The 22,147-nt window shown below is 39.2% G+C and overlaps 1 protein-coding gene across 5 annotated transcripts in view; it reads right to left on the minus strand.

Annotated features, from left to right (window-relative positions):
* The window catches only part of LAMA4 (laminin subunit alpha 4), a 148,529-nt gene that overhangs the window by 36,035 nt on the left and 90,347 nt on the right, over nt 1–22,147 (minus strand). For all 5 annotated transcript variants that reach the window (XM_028847051.2, XM_077999296.1, XM_015137555.3 and 2 more), the window contains exons 14-19: nt 16,222–16,370; nt 12,447–12,588; nt 11,732–11,828; nt 8,046–8,162; nt 5,712–5,891; nt 2,018–2,157 (exon numbers count right to left, since the gene is read on the minus strand). In XM_028847051.2, coding sequence (XP_028702884.2) covers nt 2,018–2,157; nt 5,712–5,891; nt 8,046–8,162; nt 11,732–11,828; nt 12,447–12,588; nt 16,222–16,370 — 825 coding nt within the window. The remainder of the gene's footprint in view (nt 1–2,017; nt 2,158–5,711; nt 5,892–8,045; nt 8,163–11,731; nt 11,829–12,446; nt 12,589–16,221; nt 16,371–22,147) is intronic.

The following is a 22,147-nucleotide window of genomic DNA, read 5'->3' on the forward strand; positions in this document are numbered from 1 at the left end:
GGGGTCTGGACTAGCTTTATAGTCTCAGACCAGATGGGCTTTGCCTCTTCCTAGCTGTGTAACCTTGAGCAAGTCACTTAACCTTCAGTTTCCTCATCTGTGAAATGAGGATAATAAATTTGTTGTGAGCATGAAATACGATGATAACTCTAAAGTGCTTTCCAGTGCCTGGTCCTACCATTATAATAACTGTAATAATGAGTTCATAAGGTGTCTCTTATAATGGCTCACAGAAAGGCATCACAACAAAGCACAATTCAGTAAGTGCATTTCTCAGAGGCCCAATATGATATGCTGAACTGGTCTGATTCAGGGGTAATTTGTAAAGTATTTACAAGTGGATGGATTGTGTATACTTATGCCATTTAGCTGAATCTTTCCAAATGATTAGACATCTTTACATTAATTTACTAATGTTGATTTGGCTAATGTGAGGGGTCAGTGAGCTCAAGGCTCTGTATTCCCAAATGACTGGAGTGCAGCTGTCCTATGTTACCAGTTGAGTAAAAACTAATACACCTTTTTTTTTTTTTTTTTTTGAGACACAGTCTCACTGTCACCCAGGCTGGAATGCAGTAGCACACTGCAACCTCTGCCTCCCAGGTTCAAACAATGCTTGTGCCTCAGCCTCCCCAGTAACTGGGACTACAGGTGTGCACCACCATGCCCAGCCAATTTGTGTATTTTTGGTAGAGACAGGGTTTTGCCATGTTGGCCAGGCTGGTCTCAAACTCCTGGACTCAAGAGATCTGCACACCTTGGCCTCCCAAAGTGCTGAGATTACAGGCATGAGCCACTGAGCCTGGCCAAGACCAATACATCTTAATAAACAAGACGTGTGGGGGATTAAAGTCTTACATTAATAAGTGAGAGTCTGAGAATAGTGCATGTCTGCATGAAAAGCATCTCACTCGGCGGCACTGAGTGAGCTCCCAGCTCCCAAAGGTAGGGCTAAGTCTGTCTTCAGCAAATGGTCTTAGGTGATTAAGGTCCCAAAGTCATACTCTTTATAGCAATAACATTACAAGAAAGCACTCATCAAAACCTAGCTTTTAGAATGCCATTTCTTGATGTACCTTTAGATAAGCCTTTTTTGAAAATGTTCACTGGGGCATCTAAATAAGGTAATTTGTGACAGGGGACTATTTATCACCACTTAAAAGTCAGGTCTATTTATCAAGAATAATCTTCTACAGTACAAAATAGTTGATTTCTAATGCTTCTTTCTGTCAGTAATTAGGACCAGTAGTCTGCTCAGGCTGATTCTTAATTGAGAAAATAAAACCATATACTTTGTTCATAAAAAGGGAGTCTGGTCTACGAATCAATTAAAAAAATTCAAGAGGTCCAAGAACAAGCTCCACTTTGCCACACTGAAAAGTAATTGCTGTATCAGGAGATGTTCCTACAAATGCCGGCTCTAGTTATCTTGTGCTAGGTTGCTTCTATGTGTCTCCAAACAGTGTCTTTGTTGAGTTTATTCCTCTTAGCCAGTATGTGATTTCTCGGTCAACCCTGCGGGCGGTCAGTAAAAGCTTCCGCATAATTTGTGTTGTATCAGAGAATTTCTTGAAGGGGTGGGACAGATGGGATAGATTATTCCATTGTGGTGATTGCACTAAAGTAGCTGTTAAAATAACAAATAAAATATAAGAACGAATTGAGGCTTTTATTGAGGCTTTACTTGATTTCTTTTGCTATATTAGCTTTATTGGCTAGTTTAACTCTGTGGTTTTTAAACTTGACTACACATTAGAATAACCTGGGAGCTTTGAAGAACATACAGGTACTGAGCCCTTCCTCTACAGAGTCTGATCTATTGCTTTCAGGTTGGGACCAGGAATTGGTTTCGTTTTCAATGTTCCTCACGTGTTTCTAATTAGCAAATGGGGCTGAGAACTACTGAGTTGGAGAATACAGTGGAAAGGTCCAGGCTCTGGAAGCTGCCCAAGCAGTTGGAGCTCAGCTTCGTGTTATTATTATCACTGAGTGACTGATGAGTCTTTTCATCAGTTACCTTGCTGGCAACACTTCTGGTCTGAGCAATGAGCTCTCGGATCCTCTGGATGCTGGCAGACACGTTGCTTGCAGGCCGCTTCTGCTCAACCGTACGAAGCTGATCCAGGAGCTGAGGCACAACTTCTGTCAGATTTCTTACTGCAGTTAATAAAAATTAATCACTTGAGTAAATATCTCAATATTAAGCATATTTCAAGAATCAGATGTAGACAACAAACACGGATTACATATGGTAGAACAATAAGAAATTATTTTAATCCTGCAAAATTAATCGTAAAGCCTGTAAGGTACATGGATGTGCTTTGGTCAAGGAATAGGTCAAGGCAGACATCTGGGCCAGAGTGACTCTGCGAGTTTAGGGCACAGGTGCACACTCCATTTGTTATATAACCTATTTGTAAGCGCATACTTGGCTCAGAGCCACTGTTGTTTGAAAAGGTATAGCTGCCCTGCTGATGCCGTGCACAGGGCACATGCACTTGCACCCAGAGAAAGAGGGTGCCAAGGTGGCCTGTCTTGCAGATGGACAGAGGGAGAGCCAGGGCTCAACATGGCTCGCGGGTGTGCTGGTGCCCAAAGAGAGAGTAACGCTACTGACCCCTGTAAGGGAGAGGCAGTTGCCTTGAAGGCAGGCAGTGGGGAGCCAGGAACCGACTTGTGCCCAGAGAGAGTTAAGCTGTTGACCCTGAAGGCAAGGGAGAGCCGGCTGTGCAGCTGTGTGTGGGAGCAGCCCGAGCAAGCAGCTGAGACACAGCAGACAGTGTGAGAGAGCTTCTGATGAGAGAGCGGCTGAATAAAACTACATTTCACCTGTCTACATCCCCCAAGTGTTCTTTCAGCAATCTGCCACCCACCCACTCCCCTCAGACCTCAGCATGGGCTCGAACCTGACCCCGAGCATGACATTTGGCATAGTTGTGGACCTAACAAAGCCCAAAGCACAATTCATTCCTATTTTTGTGACATTTATAATACTTATTGATCTAAAAATTGTATGTCGAGCAAGCTAACTTTTTCTAAAGGGCAGGGTCCACGGTATATAATCAAATGTTCCTTTAACCATGAAGCACAGGTTCTGCTTGCATTTCTAATATAACTGATATAACAGGTAAAAAGGAATACTGGGAAAAAAGGTGGGAAGATTGTTTTCCAGAATGTCCATGCACACATCATGCTGCTGCTACTGTCCCAGAAGAGAGCACTAAATGGAGGACACAGGTAGCATTCAGAAAAGTGGCAACTGTGCCAAGGTAGGGGTAGGCGGCCATGGTCTGTGGGTGCAGACAAGGGTGATGCTACAAGCAGATCATAGTGACCTTTTATTTCTTTTTACTCTTGGACATCTTGCTGGAGAACAAAACAACCTCTGGGTGTTGGGGGTTGAGGGAAATAGCAAAAGAGGAAGTGGCTGGAGTGCGAGACAACACTCCCCTTGACTCAGTCTAGTGCAGCTGTGCCCAATAAGGCTGATACTGGCTACTTCTTATGTCCTTCTTTTTGAATGCATAACTTAAACATAGAAAAGAGCGTGAGTCAGCTGGGCGTGGTGGCTCACTCCTGTAATCCCAGAAATTTGGGAGGCCAAGGCTGGTGGATCACCTGAGGTCCGGAGGTTGAGACCAGCCTGGCCAACGTGGCAAAACCCTGTCTCTACTAAAAATATAAAAATTAGCCAGGTGTGGTGGTGTGCGCCTATAATCCCAGCTACTCGGGAGGCTAGGGCAGGAGAATCGCTGGAACCCAAGAGGCAGAGGTTGTAGTGAGCCGAGATCGCACCCCTGCACTGGCGACAGAGCGAGACTCTGTCTCAAAAAAAAAAAAAAAAAAAAAAAAAAGCACCAGTCATAAGGATACGGCTTGTTGAGAGAAACTCAAAGAGAATGGCATAACTTTTTCCAGAGTTTCATTGACTGAACAGTGGTTCTTAAAGTGTGGTTCCCAGACAAGCAGCATCAGCATCACTGGGAACTTGTCAGAAATGCAAATTCTTGGCCCTGTCCCAAGCCCACTGAATCAGCAGTTCCAGGAGTGGGATGCAGCAGCCTGTGTTTAACAAGCCCTCCAGGTGATTCTAATGCACACTGGTATTTGAGAACCATTGGCTCAGAGACAAATACTTTTGAGGTATTCTCTTACCTAAGGGCAGGGCCATGGTCATTAAGCATTAGTAGCTGGGCAAGAGCAAGCCTCTTCCTGGAGAAAAACTAAACTCAGATTCAGGAGACTATGTCAGTGCAGACCAAGGAAACACCCCTTCTCTGTGCTTAGGACACACAATGTTTCTCCAGCACAAGGAATAGAATTAAGTAAAATAATAGCAACTATTAGTTTATTATATTGATTAATACAGAGGTAAATATTTATTGTTTGGATCACTGACAACAGCATTTATTTTATAGTATACTAATCTTTAAAAACTAGACATAATATACTTAATGAATTATGTTAGATGTTGATTATGGAAATGTATATAAGACAGAGTCCCCCTGCTCCCTACAATCAATTATCTCAGAAAAAGGGGGCCACCTTATATTAGAGTATTTATAAAGTTTCTTACATTATGGTATCCTCTTTCATTTACTTTGTTTTGAACCACAAAATGCTATTTGAGAAAAGCACAGTAAACAATTTCAATTTTTTTGAAAGTTCTGGATGCTTATTGGAATCACTTGATAAAACTGGTAAAAAATGGAAAAAAGAATGTAACACAGATTTGGTACATATTCCCGAGGCCATATCATTATAAATGTAATAGCTGAATTTCATGTAGGCAAATCTTTTAAAGACAAAATTTTAAAAGCACTTCCATGAGTGGTTACATGGAAGAAACGAACATATACTTAAAAGATCATTATAAAAAAGCTATTTTACTGTTACGGGAATCGGTATTTGTAAATTGGAATAAAATTTGCAGTGGCAGGTCATATATGGATTTATGACCTCTCTTAATTCAGATACAAATGAAGGTAATATTGTATGCAAAACCATATTAGAGAACAAAAAGTTCTAGTCATGATATTGTCATGATATTGACAGACATTGTTATTTAAGAAGTTATGAAGTGATTGGATAAAAATGTGAGAATGGAAAAAGGGACATTTCACAAGTACTGCATGGTTCTAATATCTACAAAATAAATTAGGTGGACATGAAAATATTTCATTTTCACTTCTATAGAACTATATATTCAAGTTGGTCAACATGCTGTTCTTAATAGAAAGCTGGAGTTATGTTTGGCCATGTTCAGTACTTGTTGGTAATAACCTGTTTTACTTAGATAAAGAAAAAGCAATGTTGACTAGTAAAAGCAATGCCATTTAGTAATTTTTTTCCTAAAAGCTAAACAGTATTGTGTTAGGATTATTTACCCAACATTTGATTAACCTTGTTCCCTAAAGGATAAGTCTTACATTGATACAATTGCTACCATTATTTCACATAGAAAAAATTATAACTCTTTACCAATCTATCTAGTGTTCATTCAAAATATATGTATGTTTCTCATATGTATTCAGACAGGTATAGATAGATAGATAGATGAACAGAGCAAAACCTTTTCTTTTTCTAAGCTAACTTCTATAATTTTCAAATCCAAAACCCAAATGAAGAAAACTGTTTTTTGACAAAAGATGTATAGAGTTTAATGGCCAATTCCTTAATTAGATTCAAATTGTGAAATTGCTAAGTGATACCTGCATCCCTAGCAGAGTCCACTGCAGTGTTGTAAGCAGAAGAGTCAAAATGTTGAAGATTCTGTGACCAGTTGGTTAGATTGTTGGCCATGGGGGCAGTGGCCTGCTGCACCTCCATCGTCGTCCTGTTGGCTTCCTCCGTGATCAGCCTGGACTGCCCCAGGCGCTGCTGGGCATCCCCTTTACACAGAGCATAGGGTCATTCACTTTGCAGAGAAGCCGGACATTTGCTGGGGAACACTAACACCCCTTTAACCCTTCAGTGAAATAGATCTCACATTTTGGGCTCTTAAGCAAAAGTAAGATTTTTAGATAACCATGCGGCCCACTGAAAACATTTCCAAATTAAGAGATAAATTTAAAAAGAAGATTAATTGTATTTCCTGTAACCTGGTGAGAAAGCCATAGAAAATGCATATGAGTTAATATGAGATTTTAACTCATAAGAGGTTCGTGTCTGAAATTAATTGCAAATATCACTTTCTTTTCTGAAAAAGTAGGCTTGTGGAACACTTTTGCCATAAAAATGATGCTATAGAAATTAATTCATAAAGAAAGATGTTTTTAACAGAAAAGAAAGCAAATTTCAAAGAGTTTTATTAGTGAATTCTCATTTTGTTAAAAATTACATCTGTAAAATAACCATAATGTAAATTTACAACAAAATATTTTGTTTAGGGGATGGGATTATAGGTGATTTTCTTCTTTTTTTCTTATCAGAATTTTCTAATATGTCTATAAAAATAGTTTATTATTTTTATAATATTATAGTTCACTTAGGTGATTTTATAACTTCAAATTTTATACATTTGAAGTTATGCCCTAATTTGGTTATTGGATTGGTTATATGCCCTAATTTGGTTATTGGATTTCTTTGGTCCCAATTGTAACATAATTATAACTGTAAAACAATTATAAATTTGAAGTTATACCATCACCTAAATGAATTCTGATTATTTTTGTTATAAAAATAATACTTAATTTAATAATATATAAATAATAAATAATTTATTAAAGTGAGGATGTATTTCATTTAGCCTCACATATTCTGGATTCTGATAAATGCTGGTTTGAATCCTGAATCTGCTTCTTACTGGCTGTGCTTGTTGCAAGTTCCCTAACCTTGATGAACATCAGGGTTCATATCAGCCTGAAGGCAATAGTGGTACTTATCCCCATGACATAAAGTATTAATACGTTTGGCTGTGTTCCCACCCAAATCTCATCCATAATCCCTACGTGTCATGGGAGGGATGGGTGGGAGATAATTGAATCATGGGGGCAGTTTCCCCATATTATTCTTGTGATGGCGAGTTCTCATGAGATCTGTGGTTTTATAAGTGTCTGGCATTTCCCCTTTGCTCAGCAATCATTCTCTCTCCTGCCGCCCTGTAAAGAGGTGCTTTCTGCCATGACCGTAGGTTTTCTGAGGCCTCCCCAGCCATGCAAAACTGTTACTCAATTAAACCTCTTTTCTTGTAAATTACCCAGGGTTGGGTATTTCTTCATAGCAGCGTGAGAACGGACTAATACAGGTATGTTGAACACTTAGGACAGTGCCCAGCTCACACTAAGCATCAATAAACAGTCACTCTGATGATGGTGATGATGAGGCTTCTCCGTGAATGACCACTCACCTGGCCAGAGTTTTGGTGCACTGTAGCACTGTAGCTAGGATTTGCTCATTCTAGTAAAACATGCGTATGCTACACTAGTGTTTTAACTTTCACTGTGCCAAGGAAGGCACATCTGCTTCCAATCGCATCTATCTAAGATACCACTGCAGTCCCGGATTAAGCAAAACATGTGTTTTTGTTTCTCTGTTTGGGCTTGCTGGTCTCCCTGGTCTCTATTTGGTCTCTGTTTGGGCCTGTTGCTTATATGATAAGAATGACTTGACATGTAACAGAGGGAAGCTGTTTACAGCTGGGGCCAAAGAAATCCAATAACCAAATTAGGGCATATTGTTATGAGGAAGGATATTCATAAGAGAGCCATTACCAAACACTATAAACAGCATGATCCCATTAAAAGACACACACACACACACACACACACACACACACACACACACACACAGAGGAAATGCTGGAAAAAAAGGCTCTCAAATCTAAAGATCACCTCTAGGTGGTGTAATTACAGCATTTATATTTATTTTCTTCTTTTTATTTTCTAGAACTTTTTTTTGGTAATGAATATGTTATTCTGTCATCAGAAAACAACATTTATGTATAAAAACATTGACAAATAAAGAATTACCTAATCCTTCCGTGAAGGTTTACCTTACACTCCAGTGAACCAACAGATGAGACTTCAGTTCTTTCTTATGCTTACCTCTCTCTGCTGCTTGTAGTTGCTTAACGGCATCACTGAGTCTGGTTTTAAGGGCACTTTTCCTTGCTAGGGCTCCACCCACACGCCTGCTAGTGTCAGCCACTGCCTCATCACTGCCTGTGGAGAAGCAGCAGAAAGAAGTACTAGTGGAGCCAAGATGCCTCAAAAAGGTTTCCATTTCAACAAGGAAACTTCTCATTTGTACGATGCAGTCATCTGCAGTATTTGCAGCATTCTGAATACTCTGAACATAGATCAACAATTCTGGAAAGTAGCATTTAAAATTTGAGGTGCAGAATTGCAGAACACTTGTAATACTGCTTGTGAGTGACTTAGGATGCCATAATGGTTAATTTCTTTAATTGAAACATATAGCCGTGCCGTGACTTATAACACCAACCACACAATTGGTAAAGAACTGAAAAGAAAAAAATCTCTCTGTCTCTATATATATATGATGATGACTGGTTATAAAAATAATCCTTGTTTTCTTATTTGTTTCAGTAAAATTTTAATTGCTATATAGCATACATCTAGAAAAAGGCATCCTTTAAAAATGCACAGCTTGACAAATGTTCACAAAATGAACACAAAGCATAAACCAGCATCCAAGTCAAGAAAATAGAAACTTATTACCACCTTTTAAGCTCCCTAGAGCCCCTGTGATTACCCGAAGATAATCACTATTTTGAATTCTGTCTCCACCTGTTTGTGTCTGTTTTTAAACTTTATTCAAAAGAGAGAATACGGTATTGCAATCTTTTATATCTGTCTTAATTTCCATATAGCGCTATAATAAATCTTGATAATGCAGTTTGTCTTCCAGCTTTGTTTTTATTCTTCAAGATGATCTTGGCTATTCTTGGCTTTCCCCTCTCATTTCCATATAAATTCTAGAATATTCAGTTCAGGTACTTTAATCAATACTGAATTGAATCTGTAGATGAATTTGGGAGAATTGTCATTTTTACAAATTTTAGTCTTCTACTCAATGAATATGGTATTTATCATTTATATATAAATTCTTGTTTAGATCTTCATTTATTTACATCTTTATGTGTAGCAACCTTAGCCTCTTTTGTCAGATTTATTCCTATGTATTTGATGCTATTGTAAACACTGCTATTTTAAAAAGTTTATTTCCCTTTGTTGTGTATAAAATTAAACCAGATTTTTACACATTGAATTGGTAATGTAGCATGTCCTTGTATGGTTTCTAATATTAGTGGAAAAGCATTCAATATTTCCATTTTAATATATTTGCTGAATATTATTTTATTTTTCAGATTATGGAAGCTTCCTTCTATTCCTAGCTTACTGAGAGTCTTTTTTAAAAATAAAAAATGAGTATCAAGTTTGTTAAATAATTTTTCTGCATGTAGTGAGATGACCATATGAATTTATCCTATATCCTATAAATGTGACAAATTACAATTAATGTTTTAAATGTTAAACTATTCTTGAAATCCTAAAACAAACTCAAATTGGACATCAAATTAAACTCAAATTGGTTTATTGTTATCTTCCCCCCCCCCCAAAGATGTGTATAAGGGGTGGTGGTGTCATGAAGTACAGTTAACCAAATACAAGTACTTCTTGTATTTTTTCTGGGTAGTGTGGAGAATTTGCATTGCACCCTGCCTTCTTCCTCTTTCTAATTTCAATTTCCAAACATTATAATACAAGCAATGTTTTAGCTCTTATTTTTGGGTCTCATGACTGCAAAAACAAACAAAAAAAATCCTGCCTGATATACTGAGAAAGAATATATTTAACTCTATATTTGGAGCTCTTGATAAAAAGATGAGGAAGAAAATCTATTTTGGGCTTGATGTTTATAAGAAGAAATGTTTCATAAGAAGTGTGTTCTATTTGGAATTTACTGACTTGCATAAATATTTTTCATTTTGCAAATGAGTTAAGTAGAAGATTCATTTAAATAGCAGCTTCCTGAGATTATATTGATTATCAACTATTTGGTATATATAATGAAAGAGAAAGTTGGGAAGTAAAGATTACTGATCATTAAAGGGAATTTGGAATGAAGAAAAGGTAATCTAAAATTATAACATAATTTAGTAGATGACTGTGGTTTAATTTGGAAACCTGAATGTACATCACAAATGTGTGTATTATCAAGGGAAGACAGCCTTGTAAAGTTCTAAGCCACACAGTACTAAGTCCCTATTGTTGTTCCTTTTGCAAATAAATACATGAAGGGATTTAGCCAAACGAGATCATGAAATAGGTGAACAGGTCTGTAAAATATTCAAACAGGCTAATGCAGAGAGATTTATCAGACAGAAAATACGGAACTTTGAAGGGATGTGGGTAGGGGTCGATTAATGGTTAAATTTAAAATAGAAAAGTTGCTTTTATGAAGTTCAATAGCTCAATAATGACAAGACTGAGGGAATATATTACAAGTTATCAAAAAGAATAAAATATTTAAGTCACTGTGTCATGAAGACTGACACAGTCTGGTCTTCACAACACAAGAAATAAAAGCAATACATAGATATAGCAACATTTATTTAGAAATATTTTACTGTTAATATTCTAATTCTTCACTACTGATATTCTAATTATTTTCCGTAGAGTATGTTCAGGATAGACTTATACAATAAATTAATTAGACATATAATAATTAGGCTAGAGAAACAATGGCACTTTTTACTGCCTTTGTTTACCCAGAAGAATAAAATAACAGTTGTTTTATGAGAAATAAATAGTTAAGTATCTGTGTATGAAAAGCAACATGCATTTATCTTCTCTATGTAATGGCTCTTTGCAAAAGAGAAAGAAAATGCATGGTTAAATGAGATTAATTACTTTAACAAAATTGGGTGAGATTTATAGTTTCAAACTTGGCCTTTGTTTTTAGGTGGTAGTTAGAAGTTCGCTAGATGATGAATTTCCAACCTCATTAGTCAATGTTCGAAAGTCCTTAGGAATTAGTTCATCATCTCTGAGACGAACAATGTTTAGTGAATTTCTTAGTCCATTCAATTGTTTTTAAGAGTAACTCATAAGATTCAAAATTGTCTAATGCGATTTTGCTTTTATTTTTCCTTCCTTCCCTCACCCTTGGATGCGAGCACTTTAGCAGATGCAAACATTGGCCTTTGGAAATCCTTCTTACCACATGGCTGTTAGGTCTGTTCTAAATGCAGTAACCTATGTAGAACACAAACTACAAAAAAAAAAAAAAAAAAAAAAGCAAATAACCAGATGACTTTGTGGTGCCCTTTTATCCTAATTGACTCACAGTGATGACCCATTCCTTCATGGGAAACATTTTAAAAGGGCTTCGGAATTGTTCAAGGAAGAGGAAATTTTGTGCAATACAGTTTTAGTGTTAAGTGTATTTTATGACATTTCCCCCTAAAGATGGATATTTATGGTAAGTTTCTATTAGTCAGCCTGTTTGATTAGCAGGCATAGCCACAGCACGTGAGATAGCTATATGTTTCCACGTAGTTTACTACGTGGCATTTTTTTTTTAAATCACAATTTAAAGTATCAAATCTTTGCTCTTTTGTAACTAGACTCCGAGCAGGAACTATTGATATGTTATTTAGTTATTATCATTCTTTAATCCTAGATTTGGAAACCTCTGTATACATGTATGAAAGGAGGGAAGCAGCTACACATTAGAAGGGAGATATGAAAGTGAAGATATTTACTAGACTCTGCCTTTGCTTGCAGTTCTCTGGCTTGATTGAGGAGGTTCTCACTTTCATCTTTATGGTAAATGATTTGAGTATCAATCCCACTCACCGCCTACAAAGGAATTGGGAGGAGAGAGTAAAAATGACAGCAGAAGAAATGAACTATTCATAGTTGTAGGATTTAAATGACACAGTTTATCTGCTAAACGCCAAGCAAAATTCATTCAGCTTCATTTTCACAGCTCAAAATTAAGGTCAAATCTGTGACCATGAGAAAGTAATGTGTTTGGCATTTTCAAGGTAATGTGTTTTTTTGGAAAGATTCAGTGAACCTAGAACAAAGCCCTGGCCAAGGCCCCACCAAAGTGCTTGCCACATAGAAGCCACGCAGCAAATAATTTTGAGTTGAAAAAAATCTAAATGAATGCATAAAGTATCTTCTCTATCAGCAAGAACAATTTTAAATACATATTTTTTTTTTTCAGGGACTTTGGCTAAGAAAACAAGCTGTCAAAGGAACTGGCATTTGCTGACTGGATTACAGCACATCTTGAAGAACCTGCAGACTGAAACCTTCACGGCATTCATGAAATGGTCTTTCCTTAGTTCCCCTGACCTTTCCACTCTTTCTGCCATTTGGATTTCACACTGGAAGTTCAAGAGACGACATCAGAAAACAGAAAAGCCAGTGGGAAAGGCAAGGTATAAAGAACTTTAAGGGAGTACTCACATCATAAATTCGGTCAGTGGTGTTCAAAGCAAATTCTGCTGTTTCATTGGCTTCACTAACATAATTAACGATATTTTCATAGACATTTGATGCATCCAAAGCCTTCTGTACCAGCCCGTTCATATCTGAACTGTGTAACTTCCTGTTAATAAACAAACATTATTATTTCTCCCTCTTACCTTCTTGGGGCCATATTTAATGCTTGCTTTTTAAATACTTCTAGGATCACAAATGCTTCCTTCCTCTTATTCAAAGTCACCTAGCGTGGCAAGGTTTTCTTGAGGGTCACACCTCCTCTGCATTCCTCTGTCTTTGCTGAACCCCATTTTGGTTCTATGACGGCTGCCTGTCTGGCAGTAGCAGCAGGAAAAGGGAATGATGATTTAAAAACAGCCTGTGCACCTCTTCTAGCAGGAGTTTGTTTATGTGATAGAGGTCAGGCAGAGGAATGAAGCCATGATGCCGACTACCTAGTGCTTATCCAAATCGGCATTGTTATTTCCTTTCCACAGAGGAAGCCGAGGCTCTAGGAGAGTATGCAGAGCTTGGCCAGGGCACATATTGTCAAGGTTTGTCTCACTCCTGAGGCCTGGTTGCATCCTGGGCCTCAGGAGTGAGACAGCCCCAGCCCTTCCTCAGCACACAGCCCCACCTAAGCCCACCCTCACCCCTGCCCTTTCACACCATAGTCTCTGCTTTTGCCCCTCTCTGGCCTGTGTAAGGTTCATCCAATATTTACTGATTACTCATCACACAGGGTGCTTGCACATTTGCACACAGGGGCTAATAATGTGAGATATAACAGGAATAAAATATGGAAATGCATGGCATCTGGTAATCATCAGGGTTTATTATTATACCTACACTATTTCCTGAATTGGGATTTTAAAACTACGTGTACCCACATAATTTATTTTATTGACAAATACTTCTACTGCCTCTGTAATATAAACTCTAATCTCCACTTTCACAGTTCATCTAAATCCTTTGTCTTAATTTTATTCAGTCTTAAATCCGCCAATTCCTTATTTTTTTTCTCAGTCCCAAACATCGATGATTAGTATCATCACCTCATTTGTCGGTAACCTCCAGAAGGTCCTCTGTGACCCTCGTATGTGACATTGCAGATCCCACACTGGCTCCTGTCTTCAAACCGCCTGACCTGTTGAGCTCGGTAATTGTTCCTCAATCTCCTACATCCAGTTCCAGTCCCTGTGTGCTCCCTCAGAGTGACTTTCTCTATATTTCTTTGGCTACTTTCCTCTCTGTTAACCAAGTCTATCATCATTCTACCTCCTCTACAGAAGGGCTGATTCATTCATTAGGCACAGCGGTTTCATTTTAATTTTTTTTCATCAGAAGAAAAAAATGAGGCTAACAATAATAATGGTATTAATCTTTATACCAATGCAGACATGAAATAAAGGTTTTAATGTTTTTATGGAGAAAAGAACCCACCAAGGCAAAAGTGCCTAGGGCCTATAGAAGTCACGGGGCTCTGCTCCACAGAGGCGAGTCTGATCTAAATACTCAATACCTCAATTTGATTCTTCTCTCTTTTCCCCAGCCATCCCATTACTGGGTATATACCCAACGGATTATAAATCATGCTGCTATAAAGACACATGCACACGTATGTTTATTGCGGCACTATTCACAATAGCAAAGACTTGGAATCAACCCAAATGTCCATCAGTGACAGACTGGATTAAGAAAATGTGGCACACATACACCATGGAATACTATGCAGCCATAAAAAAGAATGAGTTTGTGTCCTTTGTAGGGACATGGATGCAGCTGGAAACCATCATTCTCAGCAAACTATCACAAGAACACAAAACCAAACACCGCATGTTCTCACTCATAGATGGGAACTGAACAATGAGATCACTTGGACTCGGGAAGGGGAACATCACACACCGGGGCCTATCATGGGGAGGGGGGAGGGGGGAGGGATTGCATTGGGAGTTATACCTGATGTAAATGACGAGTTGATGGGTGCTGACGAGTTGATGGTTGCAGCACACCAACATGGCACAAGTATACATATGTAACAAACCTGCACGTTATGCACATGTACCCTAGAACTCAAAGTATAATAATAAAATAAAATAAAAAAAAAGAAAATTTGACAAAAATGTCACCAAAGTAAAAAAAAAAAAAAAAATACTCAATACCTGTTCCTCCCCACAACCCCTTCTGAGAAAATGGCTCAGAGAGCAAAATCTGGGGAGGCAGACAAGAAAACATTTTTTTAAAAAAGGGACAAAATACAAATATTTATTAATATTTTAAAATGTTGCTGGCAAGAGTGGTAAGATATACCAAAGAGCATGAAACAAAGCCTTTATTACTTTGCTTTTGTTACTAGGCACAGAACAAGTACTACCTCAATATTCAAATTAAACATGTGCTATTGAAATGGAAGCTTCTTAATGAATTTTGTTTATCTTTGTTTGAGCACAGCACGTAAATCACTGTGTACACCAGACAGATGTGGAAGGATATTCACATTTTGAATGAAGATGTCTCTAAGTTGAAATACTTTCATGAATATATAGTCAGAAATATTCTAAATACAAAAGGACTTGAGGGTGATTGATATTTGGGATCACGTTTCATGTAAAGCATGTAGTAACTGTCTTAGAATCATGCTGGAACGCTGTTTGTTGCAGAGTGGCATTATACATAGAAGTTGTATTTTGGAATCCCAATGAATGGGATGTAGCTACAAAATGACAAAAGAATACTGAAGAGAGCCATAAGATGGATCTCAAAAACAACGTTCTGCTAATATAGTATATTATCAAAATAGTGTTTTTTCTAAGCTCTATTTTATTGCCTTCGTCAAAAGCTTATTTTCTAGGGCCATGATACCGAGCGGGATACAGCACTGTCTCACCCACTGACACACCAAGATTTTATATTACCTCTCTCTTTCTTTTTTTCTCTCTTCATAGGAGATTTGGAAGAGTGTTTGAACATTTTGGCAATCAAGAATAAGAAGGTGATTTATAGTCTGAACAGAAGTTAATCTTGGTTCTTATTTTATTCATGACCTTTACTGGTCCTTTTTCTCTAGTCTTTCTCTATAATGATCTCATTATTTACCTATTATTTCAGGGTCATGAATTCAATTCTGATCTTTCAGTACTTTTCAGTTAACATTAATTGAGTGTCCAAGAGGTGTGTGACTCTCTTCTAGGTGCTGGGAGGAAAATTGCCAATTGATTTTCTCTTAACAGGTGTGGAAATCAAATAGTTCCTGCTGGGTGCTGTAGAGTGTTTATCAGAAGTCAGTTATATTGCCAATTCCCGACCAGTTTTACTTAAGACACTTGGGTGTGGAAAGATAATGCTGTCTATGAAATAAATAGGTGATGTTAGAATTAGACCTTCTAAAGGGATCTGATTTATTTGATAATGTTTTATACAGCATTTATGGCCCTAACCAAAATGTCTTTGGTCATCCTACCAGTAATTGTGGAACAGACACCCTCCTCTTCCCAGAACACAGGCCTTTAATATGACAGATTTTTTAAAACAAAAAAGACCAGCTCCCCCAAACAATTGCAATGAACAATGATGGACTCGCAGATGGACCAACCAACCAACCAACCAACCAACCAACCAACCAACATATCAACACATAAGCATATCCAACCTTAACCAACCTGGTAAAACTGTATTCCAGTAGCTCTGGCATATGGAATTGAATAGTAATATTTTATTCACCCCATGATAGATATTTACATTTCTGAAACCAGGATATTACCTGCTCAGTTCATTAGCTTCTTGTTGAAGTTCCTGTGCATGGTCAATAGCTTCTTGGACTAAATCATGGCTGAGGTTACTTAGGTTAGATAGTTTTACTTGTAGTTCATTTTTAGCTCCATCTATTTCTGCATAAATCCCTGATGCATTCTAAAGAAAAAAATTTTAATAAATAGATTGAATTTAGAAGAACTTAAAACATTTTTCCTAGGCACCAAAAGATAATCTCTATTCTTTCTTATTATGAAGATCAGTAAATTTCAGTGCAGGACCACATAAGTCTAAAATACTCTAAGTAGATATCTATTTATCCTGCACTGCCAGCTCTTTCTTCTGTATTGATTGCTTCCTTAGCATTTACAACCCAGAAATCTCTGCCATTTGAGATCTAAAAACGAAACTAAACTAAAACCTTCAAGTATCCACACATGTCCCTAATGTTACTACAATACTTTTCTCCTCTCTTCGTAGCAAAGTATTTCAAAAAATGGAAGTTGCTTATATATGTTGTCTCTATTTTCTCTTACTTTATATTCCCCATTTTGACCTATTCCTGTCTGATATCTACTCCATTACTCTACCAAGAGAAGTTAACTTAATGACATCGAAGTTACTGAATCTAATGGACATTATTCAGTTCTCATTTGACCTTTCAGCTACCTTTCAGGTGGTTGACTACTTCCTGAAACTCACCTTGTAACCCAGGCTCTCTTGGTTTTTAATCCAACCACAGACCTACGATTTTGCTTAAAGATCGTGAAACTGTGTAGACAGATATTCCTGCAAACCCATGACTTTCAGCCTTGGCTGGCCCCTCAATGCTGCAAAGAGATTTGTTCTCCTAGTCACCCAAAGAGTGATTCTAAACATTGTCATTCTTCCTAAGCCAACACTTCCTTCACCCACCCCCATCTGATTCTAAACGGATCACTTTGTTTTCTTTTTTCTTTGGAGGCCATAAACTGTTAGTGGGGGACACTTCTTCCACACTTCTGATGTCTCCTCTATATGCAGGGAGCCCAGTGAGTGAAACTCCAGACCTCTCTGCCCTTTTCCTCACTCTACTCCTGTGAGAGGGGAATGGTTGATTTGATGGGTAAATTTGGGAAGAATAACTCTATAGGCTCTGCTCAACTCCACCCTTCTTCGTCTTGGGAGCAAGCTGCCAGCAGAAAGCCTGAATTTTCCTGTGTTCCTCCATATGAAAGCTATTTTGAGCAGAACCCCCATCTAAGCCTCACAGTGTTGCCTGTCTGGGTAGGCACAGCTGCCTAATACTGGGACTGAATGTCAGCTACCCCACTTGGCTAAGAGACCTAAAGCCATGCCTGCTGCTTAGTAGCTTCAGAAATAAGGCAACATCCTTGGTCTCTGTATTTACTATTTTATTTATGTTTCAACCTGTTTAGAACTTGGGTGTTGGATAGGGGCTCTATTTATTGGTAACTCCCTCAGAGACTCCAAAACTAATGAACCGGTATTTCCCCAACTTTTTGCAACCGGCCCCCAGCCCTTCCCCACAAACTCTATAGATGTATTTATAGCTACACCTACACATAAATTTCTCTCCAATTTTAAGAGGAAACGTGTTCATTTTCTGTATAAAGCATGCTGCCCCATTGTCTTGGTAACCCCGTTATTCATTCTTGCTTCCCAGCTACTGACTCTTCTCAGCTATAAACATGCTCAAGTATCTCCCATCAAAAAACAAACAAACAAACAAACAAACAACCTTATTCTTTCACTTTAGGCTCCCTTCTAGCTTTTTGTCTTGCTTTGACACAGTGCACTTTACAGAAATGATTCTTGCCAAGATCACCAACACCTGGCCCCAAATTGCCAGATCCACTTGACATTTTCCCATCCTCATTTACTGGATCTATCTGTGGTTTGCTACAGTGTTGGTCACTGTCTTCGCTTAAAAGTCTTTTCTTTTCCTAGCTTCTGTGACTATGTTCTCTCCTGGGTCTCCTCTTTCCCTGACCAGGAAAGAGACCATGAAAGTTGGCATTTGAATCCCAGCCCTTTCCTCTCCCCTGAGTGATCTCGCTTCCTTCCCTGAGCGCAGTCTTTGAGTATTCTAATCCATTCTCTACCATCTTGCAGGAAAGGTACTCTTCCTATTAAGAAAATTTGACCTGTCCCTTGTCAGAATCAGCCAGTGGCTTTGCAGGAATGAGTCCAATTTCTAAGCATGACATCATCAACTGACCACTCTTCTCTCACCAATTTTATCAATTCTCACGAACCCCAACCCACTATATCCCATAGTCTAATCTTGACCAACTGATTGTTGTTTTAATGCTCCATAATTTTTTCCGGTCTCTTACCTTTGCACATATTTTCCATTTCTGGAATTATTTTCTTTTATTTTCTGTCTAATCTACCTGGAAAACTCTGCTCCTTTCAAATTCAGCTCAAATATCACTTCCTTTTTGAGGTCATCCCTAACCCCCTCAGGATGAGTTAAGCGTTGCCATGTGTTTTTATTATTCATTCGTGTGTCACATGATTGTAATCATTTTAAGTGGTTATTTAACTCATCACATCATACAATCCTAGGAGGCAGGAACTGAGTTTAGCTTATTTTTGTAATCCCAGAATGTAGCACAAAGGGTTCATAGTACAAAAGATTTACTTTTGTGGAGGCAGTATTAAACCTCTAGCCATTTTGGTTGGTCATCTAGGGAACAATACTTTGAAAAAAAAAATGTTTTTTATTGTGTAAGTGGAAAATAGACCATGGACCTACCACTTTTACTCATTCAGTCAATCAACAAATATTCCCCGTGTGCCCATTGTGGACCAGGCATTCTTTTGGGAGGTAGAATACTTTTGAACACAGTCTCCCCTTTTAAGGAATTTACAGTCTAGTGAGAGAGATACAGATAATACACAAGTGATCAAATAAGCAAACAAGCTAATTTCAGGGAGTAAAAGACATTTTGAATAACATACGATGGGTGGGGTGGGATGAGGAGTGAGTGGGGTAAGGGGTTCATTTGGATGGAAGGGTCATAAGGACACCAGCCGTTTGAAGATCTGAGGACAGCAGGTGCAGAGATCCCGAGGCAGGAAATAAGTATGGTATGTCTGAAAAATAGGAGTTTGTTGGGCTGGAGTGCAGTGAGTGAGAAGAGAGTTGGGTATGTGGTCAGAGAAGTGGGTCTGAGCTGGGTCATGTAGGGTCTCATGTGCCAGGACAAAATGAGCTTGTTTCTTACTTTAAGTGCCACTGGGGAGTGTATATAGTAGAAATAACGTTGGTTATGTTTTTAAAGGATTGTTCTGCTGCTGCATAGAGAGGTGGTCTTGAAGGACAAGAGTGGAGACAACTGGATCAGCTAGGAGGCTCTGGTGGCAATTTAAACTGCAGATGAGGTAACTTGGACCAAAGAGCAGCAGTGGAGTCAAGGAAAGTGCTCAGAAATCAAGATTCAAGGCCTGGTATGGTGGCTCACGCCTGTAATCCCAGCACTCTGGGAAGCCAAGGTAGGTGGATCATCTGAGGTCAGGGGTTCGAGACCAGCCTGGCCAACACAGTGAAAACCCATCTCTACTAAAAATGCCAAAAATTAGCTGGGCATGGTGGTGGATGTCTGTAATCCCAGCTACTTGGGAGGCTGAGGCAGGAGAATTGCTTGAACTTAAGAGGCAGAGTTTGCAGTGAGCCAAGATCACTCCATTGCACTCCAGCCTGGACAACAAGGACGAAGCCACATCTCAAAAAAAAAAAAAAGAAAAGAAAAAAGAAAAAGAAAGAAAGAAATCAAGATTCATTTTAGAGATAAGGAGAAAGAAGGAAGCAGTAGTGACTCTGGAGTTTTGATCTGAGCAATTGGGTTGCGCCATTTATTGAGATGGGGAAGACTGGGGAAGGAGTGGGTTTTATTTAAGACATGTCAAGTTTGATATGTCTATTATTAATACACGGTAGATGAGATTGTGACTTTATTACAATCATACTGAGTTCTGACTTGAAAATGTCAAGTAAGCACTTGGATATAGGAGTTTGGAACTCTGTGGGGTGTCATAGCTGGAGGTATAATTGTGTAATCATCGGTGTGCAATTGTTCTTTAAAGCCAAGGGGGTCAATGAGATCAGCTAGGGAGAGAGTGTAGTTAGAAAAGAAGGCCTAGGACCAAGCACAGAGCCATTCATTATCCAGAGCAGAGATCAACATGGCCCAGTGTCAAGTGCAGCTCAAATCTTTTTTTTCCTTTCTTTTTCTTTCTTTTTTTTTTTTTTTTTTGAGACAGGGTTTCACCTTGTCACCCAGGCTGGAGTGCAGAAACGCCATCATGGTTCAGAAACGCCATCATGGTTCACTGCAGCCTCCACTTCTTGGGCTCAGGTGATCCTCCCATCTCAGCCTCCTGAGCAGCTGGGACTGCAGGCATGCATCACCATGCCTAGCTAATTAAATTTTTTTTTTTTTTTGTAGAGATGGGGGTCTCACTGTGTTGTCCAGGCTGGTCTTGAATTCCTGGGTTCAAGCACTGTCCCCAACCTTGGCCTCCCAGAGTGCTGGGATTAGAGGCGTGAGCCACTGCACCCAACCGAAGCCTGTTTTTATATAGCCCTGAGCTGAGAATATATCTTACATATTTAAGCGGTTGTAAAAAAAAAAATAAAAACAAACAAAACCCAGAAAAAAATAAGAGACAGTGGTTGTACGTGGCCTGCAGAGCCTAAAATATTGACCACTTAGAGGGTGTGCAGAGGCGAAGTAAGCAAAGGGAGCTGGGAAGAAACCGCCAGCCAGGGGAGAAGCTGTGAGCGGGTACCACAGCAGCCAGGACAAGGGCACCACCTGGTGTTTAGAGGAGGGAGGACTGAGAAAGCCTGGGAGAGACAGGCGACCCTGGTTTTGGCTACAGGTGGGTCACTGGTGATCTGGACAGGAATAGTCTCAGTGAAGGGGATGGAACCCACTTCAGAAATGGCCGAGTATAGGGGACAGTGGGAGTCTGGGAGGTAGAAACAGCAATGGTAAGTCACTGTTGAAACATTTTACTGTGAAGCTGAGCAGAGTGGTAGGACAGAAGTTAGAGGGGATGCAAGCTTTATAAAATATATATATATTTTTACAGGGCTTTTTTCTTTTGGATATTTAAAAGATAGGAGACAGTACAGCATGTTTGTATGCTGATGGTAGTGATTTAGTAAAGAATGAGAAACTGGGTGATCCAGAAGAAAGAGGGTATAACTTGAGGAGTGAAACCCTGCAACCTGTTTTCAAGGTGAGGAAGGATGGGGTTTGGGGCACAGGAAGGGGCCGGGCAGGAGAAGGAATGCTTACAATGGAGGGGAGGCAGAGGTGTGGGTGCAAATGCAGGCAGGCCAGCGGATTTGGGGAGGAAAGATCAAGGGAGTTCTTTTCTGTTTGTCTCTGATTTTTCAGAAAGCAGGAAGCCAAGTCACCAGGCAGAACTGATAGCAGGCGAAGTGGGTTCCCACCAGTTGCATGCAGTTGCTCTGGTATGGCCATGGTGCTGGGGATGAGTCAGTAATCTCAGGTAGGCACAACAGACGAACAGGCAGATACGGTAGTTAAGGGTATTTTGAAAGAATGATTATGTTGGTAATTTGAGTTGCTTAAGGAGGGAAGAAAGCACATGAGAGGGGTAGGGTAAGAAAGGCAGGGAGGTCTCCATGTGGCCAGAGAATTACTGGAGTGGGCATTCTAAAGTAAGTGAGATAGGAGATGTGCTCTGGGAGGGAGATGCTTGAAACTAGGGTTTGGGAGGAGGTACTGTTACTGAGGACAAGACCTGGGTATGGCCACAGGTGGGATAAGAGAGGTGGACTGGAGGATAAGCTTGCTGGAGAGGACAAGTTCAAGGAGCTGGAGGTCAGAGAGTTGATGACTTCATCCAGATGGATTTTGCTGTCACCAAGGAGAGTGATGGGGGTCAGGTTGGAG

This window comes from Macaca mulatta, chromosome 4 (genome assembly GCF_049350105.2).
Source record: "Macaca mulatta isolate MMU2019108-1 chromosome 4, T2T-MMU8v2.0, whole genome shotgun sequence".
Classification (NCBI taxonomy): domain Eukaryota; kingdom Metazoa; phylum Chordata; class Mammalia; order Primates; family Cercopithecidae; genus Macaca; species Macaca mulatta.